At 50.0% G+C, this 14,048-nt stretch overlaps 1 protein-coding gene across 1 annotated transcript; it reads left to right on the top strand.

Annotated features, from left to right (window-relative positions):
- Nucleotides 1–7,846: 7,846 nt before the first annotated feature.
- On the top strand, nt 7,847–14,048 carry Ldhb (lactate dehydrogenase B). The gene is made up of 7 exons (XM_090324545.1): nt 7,847–7,999; nt 9,270–9,387; nt 10,064–10,237; nt 10,855–11,028; nt 11,336–11,453; nt 12,463–12,586; nt 13,695–14,048. Exons 1-7 carry the CDS (start codon nt 7,874–7,876, stop codon nt 13,860–13,862), a joined length of 1,002 nt encoding a protein of 333 aa, XP_090180671.1. The 5' UTR covers nt 7,847–7,873; the 3' UTR covers nt 13,863–14,048.

The raw sequence follows: 14,048 nt of genomic DNA, 5'->3' as shown, positions 1-14,048 counted from the left end.
CTCTCTCTCACACACACACACACACATACACACACACACACACTTTTTTGGTGGCATTTAATCATCCACATGGAGCACTTGATGTCTGTGTTTACCTTAATGCACCTTTCCCTTCCCTTCCCTTCCCTTCCTTTTCTTCCTTTCCTTTCCATTCCTTCCTCCCCTTCCCTTTCTTTTCTTTCCCTTTCTCTCCTTTCCTTTCCTTTTTTCTTTTCGGGCACAGGGAGCCACAGCTTGTCCTGAGAACCAGTGAAAAGTTCCAGCCATGGCCGCTGCCTCCAGAATCCTTGACTCACTTGCAACACTTAACATGAAGCTGGAAAATAAATGACCATGGCTGTGGAGAATGAGGCACGTGTGCACGCGCGCGCGCGTGTGTGTGTGTGTGTGTGTGTGTGTGTGTGTGCACACCCGTGTGTGGGCCTTCACTCCCACCTGGCGGTCAACATGCGAAAATGCAGGCATTCCTGTAGGAGAGATCAAAAGAGCAGTAAACGTAGTTCGAGGGCATATATATATATATATATTACATATATAATAATATGTAATATTTATAACTGTCAAGAAAATCTTCAAACGTGTGAGAACCATTACAAAGAGATTTTTTTGTCCTTGTTTTTTTTCCAGTCCCGGGTCTTGAACTCAGGGCCTGAGCACTGTCCTTGAGCATTCTCAAGGCCAGAGCTCTACCACTTGAGCCACAGCACCATCTCTGGCTTTTCCTGTGTATGTGGTACTGAGGAATCGAACCCAGGTCTTCCTGCATGCCAGGCAAGCAACTCTACCACTAGGCCAGCCCCTCCCCACTCCAACAATAAATATATTTTTAAAAATTGGTGACTCGTCATATCCATTTCATTTCCCAAGAGGCTTTGCCCCTTCCAGAGCTCAAAGTCAGAAGTCATGTTGGGTCTGAGGCGGGGTGGGGTACAGCATTCACGGGAACCCCTGAGCCCCTGTTTCTCTGGGGCCTGTTAATGGGTGTCTCCTAGAAAGGAGTCGGCATAATGCTCCACGGTAAGCTTCAGGGACTGACAAGGGGGTGAAATATGGGGGTACAGGGCCCCCCAAACCCCATTTAAGCCTATCCCCCGTTATATCCAGTCCCTACCACACACGAAACGAGGTCTCCATTGCTGTCATTCACAGATAAATGTATCCAAGCCATGGTTAAGTAGTTGAGAGTTGGGGAATGTTGCGAATCATAATAATTCCCTGTGAAAGAATTTAAAACACCAGGAGAGAAGGAAGGCAACGAAGAGGGGAATTTGTTCAAAGTACTGGCATTGGGTACATGGAAATGCCCTCGCTACGGCACTTTACAGGGCCTGGGAGTGTGGCCTAGTGGTAGAGTGCTGGCCTAGCATGCAGGAAGCCCTGGGTTCGAATCCTCAGTATCACATACACAGAAAAAGCCAGAAGTGGTGCTGAGGCTCAAGTGGTAGAGCTCCAGCCTTGAGAAAACCCAAGGACAGTGCTCAGGCCCTGAGTTCAAGGCCCAGGACTAGGAAGAAAAAAAAAAGGAAGGAGAGAGGAAGGGAGGGGAGGGGAGGAGAGGGGAGGGGAGGGGAGGGAAGGGGAGGGGAGAGGAGAGGAGAGGAGGGGAGGGAGGAATTGAGATGCATGATCCCTCTTATTTCACACTGCATGCGCTTCTCCAGATCCTCCAGCAGTCGGCAGTGTAAACCAGCATCACGAGAACCCAGCTGGACTCCCATTTTACCAAGCAAGGGCCTTTCCCTCCTCCCTGCACCCCACATCCAGCCTTCCCAGAACCCCCGAGTCCCAACTTGGGCTGAAGTGTGCATGCATTTCCACATTGCGCTTTCTCTCCTTTTCCTTCTTTCTTTCTCTCTCTCTTTTAAAAAATCAGTCCTGGGTCTTGAACTCAGGGCCTGGGCGCTGTCCCTGAGCTGCTTTCCCTCCAGGCTGGCGCTCTACCCCTTGAACCACAGCTCCACGTCTGGTTTTCTGGTGGTTCACTGGAGATCAGAGTCTCCTGGACTTTCCTGCCCAGGCTGGCTTTGAACCTCCATCCTCAGATCTCAGCTCCTGAGTAGCCGGGAAGACAGTCAACACCCACCTCAGTACTTGAATTGAGGCCACAGCTCGTTTGTCAGTCCCTTGGAGCTGAAATGATATCTCAGCGTAAGCCCAGCCAGTGGCCATGAATAAATCATGTTCTCTTCTCTCACTTTCAACATACTGTCCTGTGAGACGCGGGGGAGAAAGAAAACCCATCTCCCTTCAGTGAGCAGCTTCTCAAGTGGTTAGAAAAATGTGCATTTTCTTTTGAGCATAGAAAAAAAACAACCACCAGCCTTGTTTCCTTTCCCTGAGCCTCACTGGACTCAACGTGGTTTTCTCTGCTCAGGCTCCTGTGTGGGCCTCCCTGTGTGTGAGTCTCTGGACTCCTGCGTCCTTTATCACCTCCACTTATAGCTTAGACCTAGCTTCTGCCTAGGAGAAAAAAAAGCAGGCGCCATTTGGCTCTGAGCTTGGTTTTCCTCACCTGGTGAGCTGTTCTAGGAGCCATCGGAACAAGGGAATTTCCGCCTCTTTCTGTTGTTGTTCTATTTTTCATTTTACCACTTGTATCCCCAGATACACAACGGCTGGGGATACAGTTTCAAAGCTCCTGCAAGATCTGTGATGAACTGTCCATTTTTTCCCCTCCTATCCCACCTCTAATGCCTCAGATTCCAGCCTGGAAGCAACGGAACCCTTCATAAAAAGCATGTGGACTTGAAATTCTTTTTTTTTGTAAGTCTTGGGACTTGAACTCAGGGCCTGAGCACTGTCCTTGGACTTTCTCAAGGCTAGAGCTCTACCACTTGAGCCTCAGCACCACTTCTGGCTTTTTCTATGTGTGTGGTACCGAGGAATCAAATCCAGGCCTTTGTGCTCTTGATTCTCCGGAGTGGCATTATACAAGAACACACACACACACACACACACACACACACACACACGTGCGCGGGAGGAAGAAATAAGTACTTATTTAACCTAGGCTAGGGTAGAGTGCTTACTTAGCCTATACTAAGCCCTGGGATCTATCTGTAGCATTGAGAAATAAATAAAGAAATGATAATAAGGGCTTTTAATATGTAAATTCAGATGCAAAACCCAAAAGCATTTCTCATTGCTTTTTTTAAAGTTTTTTTCCAAGAAGCAGTAACAACAGAAAGGCAACCAGATGGCAAGGAAAAAAAAAATGGCTTCCAGAATCATCTAATCCTGACCAGGCCCCTGTGGGTGTCAAGAACTCAGAAAATGTATTTTCACCTGCTCTCACTCTAATGAGACGGGGCGCACACTGGAAGATGGGGTGCCGCCCCTCGACCCAGCCTGAGCCACTTCTGCAGCCTCAGAGTCCAATAAAAGCCTTCATTCAATGGCACAGATTTTTTTTTTAAATGGAGCTTCATCTATGGACAAGCTCAGGGCTAGAGTGTGAGCTGGAGGCCATGGGTTCAATCCCCAATATGGGAAAGAAGGAGGGAAGGAGGGAGCGAGGGAGGGAGGGAGGGATAGAGGCAATCTAGATAGTGTATGATAGAAATATTGGGGTTTTATTGGTGGTCGTGGGGCTTGAACTCAAGGCCTGGGCGCTGTCCCTGAGCTCCTCAGCTCAAGGCTACCACCCTACCCCTGAGCCACAGCGCCACTTCCAGTTTTCTAGAGGTTCATTGGAGATCAGAGTCTCCTGGCCTTTCCTGCCCGGGCTGGCTTTGAACCTGTGATCCTCAGATCTCAGCCTCTTGAGGAGCTGGGGTGACGGACGAGAGCCACTGTGCCTGGCTGCTAGAAGTATTTTAATATGTACTTTCTAGTTGAAAAACAAATCATCTATGCACATAACCCCAAATGTTTAATAGGAGACTATATGCATATATATAAATACATGGACTGGGAGTGTGGCCTAGTGGTCGAGTGCTTGCCTAGCATGCATGAAGACCCGGGTTCGATTCCTCGGTACCACATACATAGAAGAAGCCTGTAAAGCTGTAGCCTTGAGGATGCCCAAGGACAGTGCTCAGGCCCTGAGTTCAAGACCCAGGACTGGCAGAAACCAAAAGAGGAAAAAGGTCAAGCAGGACTGAAAGACCTTCACTGCCTAGGGCCCTTCTGCTTGTTAGCAATCCCTCCATATCAGGCCCCAGCTCCTCCCACTCCTTCATGAAGAATTCCCCCTGGGGCTTCCAGGATAAGGAGCAAACCCACCCTCCACCCTGCCCCAGCCCCAGAATTACCAGGATTCACCTGGACAGGGGGAGGCACCATATTGTTCTGTCTCGTGAGGGGGACACGGCCTCCTCAATAAACCTTATCAAATCAACCTCCTTCTCCACGTGATTCTCCTGGGGGACTGGGGTGGAGTCTTGCAATATTCAGCCCCAGCTCCTTCTTTCCTTCCTTCCTTCCTTCCTCTCTTTTTCCTTCGTTGTGTGCATTATAAATATATATATATATATATATATGTTATGATATGTGGCTATCTATGTATCTATGTGTTTGTTGTATGTCTTGAACTCAGGGCCTGAGCACTGTCCCTGAGCTTCTTTTTTCTCAAGGCCAGAGCTCTACCACTTGTGCCCCAGCTCCACTCCTGACTTTTCCTGTGTCTGTGGGACTGGGGAATCGAACCCGGGGCTTCCTGCATGCACTCTCCCACGAGGCCCCACTCCCAGCCCCACTCCTCTCTTTTTCCTGACATGGAGAGTGAAGGGATGCACGGGTGAAAGCCAAGCAGAGGTGAGCTTGCCTCAGTTTCCCCTCATCGATTGGGAGGGGGGGGCTCAGCTCTTCAGGAGTTCAGGCCTTGGGGGGGAGCAGAGGGTGGACTCTAAATGTCTTGCATATTTTAAAAAAATGTGATTTATTCCACGCCTAAGGGGTGTGTGTGTGTGTGTGTGTGTGTGTGTGTGTGTGTGTCCTTGTACAGTGCCACTCAGGAGAATCAAGGGCACACAAGTGTGCAAAATAAATAAATAAGCCATCGGGAACCTTCCCGGCTGGCCAGGGGCTGGGAATGTCCTTGCAGAGGAGACCCAAGGTGAGTTTCAAGGTGGGGTGTCCTGGGGGGGGTTGAGGGGGGGCCTTGCATTCCTGCACCCTCGTCCTTGGCCTGGATTGAGCCGCAGAGGGGAGGGGAGGGGCGTCCAGGGCTCCGGTTTCCAATCACCATGAAGGGGTGGGACGTGCAGAGGCTGCGCAGGAAGAAGCCGAGGAGAAGCAGCTGCAGAAGCTGCAGCCATCTGCAGGCTTTTTCTTCCTTGCATCCCAGTCCTGGGGATATCTGGTGAGATTGAACCCCAAGATTTGTGTGTATGGGGGGAGAGGGTTTAATATTTTAACTTTTATTTATTTGAGGCGGGAGGGGGGCTCACCAGCCAACCCTGGAGGAGGTGGTTAGACAACGAGAAGGACTAACGTGGACTTTTGTCCTTGTTAGCATCCTTGGCAAGACCAACGGGAATGAACCCCCCCCATACACTCCCTTCTCCAGGCAGAATCTTGTTGCATTGGACACAGATATCGGGGTGCTGCCGTGTCCTTGATGGCTTTTCTGGTGGGGTGCAGTCCTGAAAAGGCCGGGTGACCTTGAGCTCCCCCCCTCCTCCCTGCTCTCACCCCTCCTAAGGCTCCAAGATGCAGGTTTGTGCAAGTTCGGTCCTGAGATGCTGCCGAGGGACGCCGTTCACCGGCTTGTTTACTTTGCTCAGAGAGAGAAGAAAAGACCTAAGCCGGTCCCCCTGGAGATCTAGCCTCTCCTAGGAGACCTGCCCTGCTGTGTGGCACTCGTGACCAGAGGAGGAGGGAGAAGGAGGGGGAGGAGGGGGAGCTGGAGGGAGAATTGGACTGGGTGGGCTTCAAACCCCTGCGTCATTTCTGTGGCCTTTGTGTCCCCAGGCCGCGTGGCTTTCTCTCCTTTCTGTTGTTATTTTTGCTTTTTGAATCTGTTTGTTTGTTTGTTTGTTTGTTTGTTTGTTTGCTGGCTGCCAGGCTCTCTCATGTCCCTCAGCTTTGTCCCCTCCAGGCTTCTCGGTACTCGACCCCTTAGGCCACAGCTCCATTTTGGTTTTGTGTTTTGTTTTGTTTTTTTTTTGGCCGGTTCATTGGAGATCAGAGTCTCCTGGACTTTCCTGCCCTGGGCTGGCTTTGAACCTGGGATCCTCAGATCTCAGCCTCCTGAGGAGCTGGGATGTGGCCCAGGCTTTGTTTTGTATTTATTTGTTTTCGCTTGGCAGCTGGCCACTGTCTGCCTGGCTTCCATACAAACCCTTTCTTCCTATTTTTTTTTTTTCTATCCAGTCCTGGGTCTTGAACTCAGGGCCTGAGCACTGTCCTTGGATTTTCTCAAGGCTAGAGCTCTACCACTTGAGCCTCAGCACCACTTCTGGCTTTTTTCTATGTTTGTGGTACCAAGGAATTGAACCCGGGTCTTCGTGCATGCTAGGCAAGCACTTTAACCACTAGGCCAAACTCCCGGCCCTTCTCAAGTTTTATATGTCTTAATCAGGGAAATAACAACAACAAACAGAACATTAAAGGGGGAAAACAAACCTTTTATTTTATTTGTTTTCCAGAAAGATCTAGAAGCATCTGCACAGGGCTAGTGGTTTCTGTAAGATTCTTAAATGAATGACAAAGTGTGGTGACAACAATGGCTCTGTTATTGCCGGAGCCACATTCTAGGCCTTTCTTTGGCCTCCCTCCCCCCCCCCGCCCCCACGCAAGGACACGGAGCCCCTGAAACCACTGGAGTGGGGGGAGCTGAGCTTTTGTTTATCCTGAAGAGCCAGCTCACTGCTGACCGAGATTTGGGGTGCACGTGGTGGGTGTATTTAAAGGTCACCTCTCCTAAAGGGGAGAAGAGGCCCAGGCAGGCATTTTATTTTATTTTGTCAGTCCTGGGACTTGAACTCAGGGCCTGGGCGTAGTCCCTGAGTTTCTTTTGCTCAAGGCTGGTGCTTTACCACTAGAGCCACAGCTCCACTTCGGGCTTTTTTCTTAATGATGATGATAATAATAATAATAAATAATAATAATAATACCTAGTCTAGAATGACATAGTTGTTAAATAGTCATTGTCTCCGAATCTGAGCGTTGAGAGGCGTTGACCAAAGGAATTTTGGGTGACTTTATGATAGATCAGAAGCAAAATAATAGTAATAATAATAATAATAATAATAATAATAATAGGGGAGAGTTACCTTCATGAGGAGAAAGCTGAAAGGCCTCTGAAGTGACAGGATCTAGAATAAAAAGCACCCAGGCCCCGAGTTCAAGTCCCACCACTGACAAAATAAAAGAGAGAAAGCTAAATCAAAGCATGAGGCCTGAGTTCAAGCTCCAAGACAGACAGACAGACAGACAGAGGTTGATGGTTGAATGTGAGTCTTCCCCCTCCAATTAAAAAAAAATATATATATATATATATATACACTAAATATCTACTCATCTTCTAAGCGCTAAATTGTATCGAGAGAAATTCAGAGTGATCGTTTTTGCCTCCGCTACCAAAATAAAATAAAATAAAACCAAATCCCAGTTTCTGGCCATTTTGTTGCCATCGACCATTGATGGAAGCGCGGGCTGCAGAGCTGAGGACAGCTTTGCATGTGAGGCTCACAGTCAACCGCAATTCCTATGCAAGTCCCCAGAGCAAATCGCACTCATCACTGGCCGGCGCTTCGATTTGTAAACAACTTTAAAGATGAGTTTACCAGTCGTGCAGCATCCCATACGGTCACGGCAGGTGGTAATCCTCGAGATTCTCACACACACACACACACACACACACACACACACACACACACACACACACGGACCGGGACGCCCATCTCTGCTTTGTCTCTTGCAGTGGAACATGGCAACCCTGAAAGAAAAGCTCATCGCACCGGTGGCCGTGGAAGAGGCCGTACCCAACAACAAGATCACGGTGGTCGGGGTGGGGCAGGTCGGCATGGCCTGTGCCGTCAGCATTCTGGGGAAGGTAGGTGTTCTGCTAGTATGGTTTTGTAACCATCCTGGGTCTTGAACTCAGGGCCTGGGCGCTGTCCCTGAGCTTCTTTCCCTCCAGGCTGGCGCTCTACCCCTTGAACCACGGCTCCACGTCTGGTTTTCTGGTGGTTTTATTGGAGATCAGAGTCTCCTGGACTTTCCTGCCCCGGCTAGCTTTGAACCTGTGATCCTCAGATCTCAGCCTCCTGAGGAGCTGGGAGGACAGGCGGGAGTCCCGGCATCCAGATTTCTTTGGACATCATTCTAGGCTCCATCTCCATCTGTCTATAGTCTTTGTGTGTCTGTCCTTGTGGATCTGTCTGTCTGTCTGGCTATCGCTCTATCTCCATCTCTCTGTCTATTGTCTATTTGTCTATGTCTGGGTCTATTTCTCTGGTTCTGTCTCTATCTCTGTCTCTCTGTCTCTATTGTCTATTTGTCTGTCTGTCTCTGTGTCTACCTATCTCTGTCTCTCTGTCTCTACCTCTTTTCCTCTGTCTATTGTCTCTTTATCTGAGGAGGAGGCTGGAACTAAGCAGCAGCGTGACGCATGTGGCTATGCTTTCAATATTGGGTCTCTCTTTTTGTTTTGTTTTCCTTGTCAACCAAATGGGTGCTTTCTTTCTTTTGTAACATGGTATTTTTTTCCTCTTGCCAACTGTCTACCCACTGAAGCCGGGGAACAGAGTCTGCCATCCTGTGCCAACCTCCTCTGCCTTGAGCGTGGCATGGGGTTGGCGTCTCCACTCCAGTGACACCGTGTCTGGTTACTAAATTAAGATCGGTATTCCAGGCGCCCAGCAGTTCTGCACAAGGCCAAGGTTATTGTTCATGTCTGGAGGCTAAATTTAGGGCCTCAAAATAACCAGCGGAGGGGTTTTGATTTTTTATTTTTTCAACATGACCTTGTCAACGGTGGCAAGGAAACAAAACTGGGTTTAACATCTCAACTGTGTGTCCTACACCAGGGTCCCCGCCCGTCACCCCAGCTCCTCAGGAGCTGAGATCTGAGGATCACAGGTTCAAAGCCAGCCCCGGGCAGGAAAGTCCAGGAGACTCTGATCTCCAGTGAACCAGCAGAAAACCAGACGTGGAGCTGTGGTTCAAGGGGTAGCGCGCCAGCCTGGAGGGAAAGCAGCTCAGGGACAGCGCCCAGGCCCTGAGTTCAAGTCCAACGACTGACAGGAAGCAGGGCAAGTCTGTCTGGGCTGTGATGGGCTCCGGGAGGCCTGCGGCACTAACGCCTGCTCCTCTCCTTGCAGTCTCTGGCTGATGAGCTGGCTCTGGTGGATGTCCTGGAAGACAAGCTCAAAGGAGAAATGATGGATTTGCAGCATGGCAGTTTATTTCTTCAGACGGCCAAAATCGTGGCTGATAAAGGTAGCTTGGTTTCAGCGCCCAAAGTGAGCTGGAAAGTGTAGATCAAGGAGTGCTGGCTCCCGCCTGGCACCCCAGCTCCTCAGGAGGCTGAGATCTGAGGATCCCAGGTTCAAAGCCAGCCTGGGCAGGAAAGTCCAGGAGACTCTGATCTCCAGGGAACCACCAGAAAACCAGACATGGAGCTGTGGTTCAAGGGGTAGAGCGCCAGCCTGGAGCGAAAGCAGCTCAGGGACAGCGTCCAGGCCCCGAGTTCAAGTCCCACCACAGACAAAAAGGAAAATCGACATCAGAGTGCATTGATTTGGTTTTTTTTTTTTCTAATGACAACATGCATGTTGAGATGCATTTTATAGCACAATCAAACCCCCATTTCTTTTTTTGCCATGTGGAGGGTCAAGCGCAGGGTTTTGCCGCTACTTAAGTCAGAGCTGTAGGGGCATAAACTTAATTTTGTACATGTGTGGCATTTTGCCTGTAGCTGAGGAGCTCAACCACTTGAACCACGACTCCGGCTTGGCATTTTGCTGGGTAATTGGAAAATGGGATCCGCTTCTTCCAGTGGGAGGGAGGGGCACCGGAAACATTTGTTCTGGAAGTTTCTGGGGCGGGTGTGAGGCAGGTGGGGGTTCAGGGTGGGGTTTTGCTCTGTTTTCTGATTCCCTTGTGCTCTCCCCAGATTACTCCGTGACGGCCAATTCTAAGATTGTGGTGGTGACAGCAGGGGTGAGGCAGCAGGAAGGGGAGAGCCGCCTCAACCTGGTACAGAGGAATGTGAACGTCTTCAAGTTCATCATCCCTCAGGTCGTCAAGTACAGCCCCGACTGCATCATCATCGTGGTCTCGAACCCAGGTCTGTCTCACCCGACCAAGCCCGGTGCCTGTCCTCAGAGTCACCTTCCAGCTGGGTTTCGTGTCAGGTGTCTGGTGGCTCATATCTGTCCTCCCAGTTCCTCACGAGGCTGAGATCTGAGGATCACAGGTTCAAAGCCAGCCCAGGCAGAAAAGTCCAGGAGACTCTGATCTCCAGTGAACCAACCAGAAAACCAGACGTGGAGCTGTGGTTCAAGCCCTGAGTTCAAGCCTTAGGACAAGCATTGAGAGAAATAGGGTGGGGGCAGAGATTCGAAGAATATGAAATATTTGAAGGTGGCTTTAATCGAAATAGTATATATATATATATTTATAATATATTGGTTTTTTTGTATGGATCCTGGGTCTTGAACTCAGGGCCTGGGCGCTGTCTCTGAGCTGCTTTCCCTCCAGGCTGGCGCTCTACCACTTGAACCACAGCTCCACGTCTGGTTTTCTGGTGGTTCACTGGAGATCAGAGTCTCCTGGACTTTCCTGCCCGGGCTGGCTTTGAACCTCGATCCTCAGATCTCAGCCTCCTGAGGGGCTGAGATGCCAGCTGGGAGCCGGCGGAGCCTGGCTTTATCTGTATTTTTGGTTTCCTGCTGTCGCATCCAGTGGACATTCTAACCTACGTGACCTGGAAGCTGAGTGGCTTGCCCAAGCACCGCGTCATTGGGAGTGGCTGCAATCTGGATTCCGCTCGATTCCGTTACCTCATGGCTGAAAAACTCGGGATTCATCCCAGCAGCTGCCACGGGTGGATTCTGGGAGAGCACGGAGATTCAAGCGGTGAGAACTGAACACACAAAACCCACGACACTGCCTGGGGGATCGTATAGTCCTGGTGGTGTCTAAAATGTTATTTTTGCCTGGGGACCACCAGTGGCTCACGCCTGTCCTCCTAGCTTTGCAGGAGGCTGAGCTGCAAGGATAGAGGTTCAAAGCCATCCCAGGAAGACAAGTGAAAGAGACCCTTCCTCCCAATTCTTTAGCAAAATGCTGGCCTGGAGGCCTGGCTCAAGTGGTAGAGCGCCAACTGTGTAAACAAGCTGGGTGAGAGGTAGTTTCGTGTCAAGTGTCCTTTCTCTGCCCGCAGTGGCTGTGTGGAGCGGCGTGAACGTGGCAGGAGTTTCTCTCCAGGATCTGAATCCGGAAATGGGCACCGAGAACGACAGCGAAAACTGGAAGGAGGTGCACAAGATGGTGGTGGAAAGGTCAGTGGAAGGAAGTTTCTGGTATCATGACTGGGTCTTGAACTCAGGGCCTGGGCGCCGTCCCTGAGCTGCTTTCCCTCCAGGCTGGCGCTCTACCCCTTGAACCACGGCTCCACGTCTGGTTTTCTGGTGGTTCACTGGAGATCAGAGTCTCCTGGACTTTCCTGCCCGGGCTGGCTTTGAACCTGTGACCCTCAGCTCTCAGCCTCTTGAGTCGCCGGGGTGACAGGCGGGAGTCATTTGTGCTTGGATGAAATGTAATCGTTTAGATAATATTTGGGATTTTTATTTTCGCCTCCATTACTTCCTGATTTCGCTTCTATATTTGGAAGTATGTAATGGATTTCCACTGAAATATGTTTATGGGTAAATTACATTGATGGAAAAAGATGTATTCCCCTCTCCCCATTTTGATTTCACAAATACGTATACAGTCAGCTATTAAATTATACATTGCCTGCTTAGGGCATGGTTCCAATTCACTGAACTCATATATTCTGGGTTTTGATACTAAGAAATTAGGGAGTAGGTCTAGATTTTAAAGAAAACAGGCAAGAAAGAGGACATATATATATTTATTTATCTATTTATTTGTGGGGGGGTCATGGTGCTTGAACTCTGGCCCTGGGCGCTGTCCCTGAGCTAGAGGAAATAGAAATCTTTTTTTTAATCAAAGATTTAAGTTAAAGCAGCACTGATGGCTCTCAGGAGACTGAGATCTGAGGATCACAGGTTCAAAGCCAGCCTGGACAGGAAAGTCCAGGAGACTCTGATCTCCAGTGAAACCACCAGAAAACCAGACATGGAGCCGTGGTTCAAGGGGTAGAGCGCCAGCCTGGAGGAAAAGAAGCTCAGGGACCAGCAACCAAGGCCCTGAGTTCAAATCCCCAGGCCTGGCACCCCAAAAATATTGTTCATAAAGCAAACGTTTGGGTGAAGGAGAGGAAAAAAAAATGGGGGCAGCCCAACTGGGGGATGGGTTTTGTGACGTGCGGGTTCTTTTGTGCAGCGCCTACGAAGTGATCAAGCTGAAAGGCTACACCAACTGGGCGATTGGACTGAGTGTGGCGGACCTGGTGGAGTCCATGCTGAAAAATCTGTCTAGGATTCACCCCGTCTCCACCATGGTGAAGGTAGACCAGCTGGCGCGGGCGCGGGCATGGCTGTCTTGTGCACACACAAGCGGTGAATAGATTCACCGGTGCACCGGCTGAGCTCCGAGGCTGTGGAGGTGTTATCTCCACCCAGCTCCGGGTGGGCTGTCAGCTTCTGGCTGGGTTTTTATTTCTTGTTCTTTTTCTAATGGAAATGGAGAACAAGTACTTTGGAGAAATGAGGGCATCCGATGGGTTTTCAAAATTCTCCCTGGTGGGAGGCAAAGTCTGAATCATTATTATTCACTGTCTTTTTCTTTTTATAGAAAGTAATCGTTTATAGCAAAATAGAAAAAAAACACACACACACACACCATCGAATAGATTTAGGTTCAGTCTGGTTTAATTCAAGTGCTACCCAGAAAACAGAACCCAAAAATAAAATAAAACCGTGTGTTCAAGTGAGCTGATGGCTCACACCTATAATCTCAGAAGCTCAGGAGGCTGAGATCTGAGGATCGCAGGTTCAAAGCCAGCCTGGGCAGGAAAGTCCAGGAGACTCTGATCTCCAGTGAACCACCAGAAAACCAGACGTGGAGCTGTGGTTCAAGGGGTAGAGCGCCAGCCTGGAGGGAAAGAAGCTCAGGGACAGCGCCCAGAGTTCAAGCACTAGGACTGACCGTGTGTGTGTGTGTGTGTGTGTGTGTGTGTGCAGAAAGCAACATTCAATCAAAACACTTTCAATAAAGCCCGATGGAGCACTTAGTAGGTTCTTTGGAGTACTTCTAGCAGAGTTTCTGTGGGTTTTAAGGACAAAATCAACCTCTAAGTGTGACGTGCAGAAGCTAAATGGACTTTCTCTGTTGTTTTATTCTGGCTGGTGGTAACGGTTGTGGGTCTTGAACTCACAGCCCGGGTGCTGTTCCCTGAGCTGCTTTCCCTCCAGGCTGGCGCTCTACCCCTTGAACCACGGCTCCACGTCTGGTTTTCTGGTGGTTCACTGGAGATCAGAGTCTCCTGGACTTTCCTGCCCAGGCTGGCTTTGAACCTGGGATCCTCAGATCGCAGCCTCCTGAGGGGCTGGGGTGACAGGCGTGGGTATGGGTGCCCGGCCCTGTGATTTCTTCCTCACTGCGTGTTCTCCCAGGGAATGTATGGCATTGAAAACGAAGTCTTCCTGAGTCTTCCGTGTATCCTCAACGCGCGGGGACTGACCAGCGTGATCAACCAGAAGCTGAGGGACAGCGAGGTGGCCCAGCTCAAGGACAGCGCCGACACGCTGTGGAATATCCAGAAAGACCTCAAAGACCTCTGACGCCTCTCATCCCACGCGTGTCTGTGGATCAAGTCTGCCTCCTCCTCTTCCTCCTCCTCCTCCGCCTCTTCCTCCTCCCTCTGTCCCTTGACTTTCCACACTGACAGAATCCACACCCCCGGCCCCCGGGATCCATGCTTTCTTAGCCTCAGGAGCTTATGAACAAATAAAATCAACTGTTCCCAG

The sequence above is a fragment of the Megascapheus bottae genome, chromosome 35, assembly GCF_031878675.1.
Source record: "Megascapheus bottae isolate mThoBot1 chromosome 35, mThoBot2.hap1, whole genome shotgun sequence".
Lineage (NCBI taxonomy): Eukaryota > Metazoa > Chordata > Mammalia > Rodentia > Geomyidae > Megascapheus > Megascapheus bottae.
The sequence above is the reverse complement of the archived record's forward strand: the minus strand, read 5'-3'. Positions and strand labels throughout refer to the sequence as shown.

What these genes read in the sequence shown, in the direction of transcription:
- Ldhb (XM_090324545.1), top strand. Translation starts at nt 7,874, where the DNA reads ATGGCAACCCTGAAAGAAAAGCTCATCGCACCGGTGGCCGTGGAAGAG. An exon ending in CACAAGATGGTGGTGGAAAG is followed by an intron (nt 11,454 to 12,462) that starts GTCAGTGGAAGG and finishes TCTTTTGTGCAG; the next exon opens with CGCCTACGAAGTGATCAAGC. An exon ending in CCGTCTCCACCATGGTGAAG is followed by an intron (nt 12,587 to 13,694) that starts GTAGACCAGCTG and finishes GTGTTCTCCCAG; the next exon opens with GGAATGTATGGCATTGAAAA.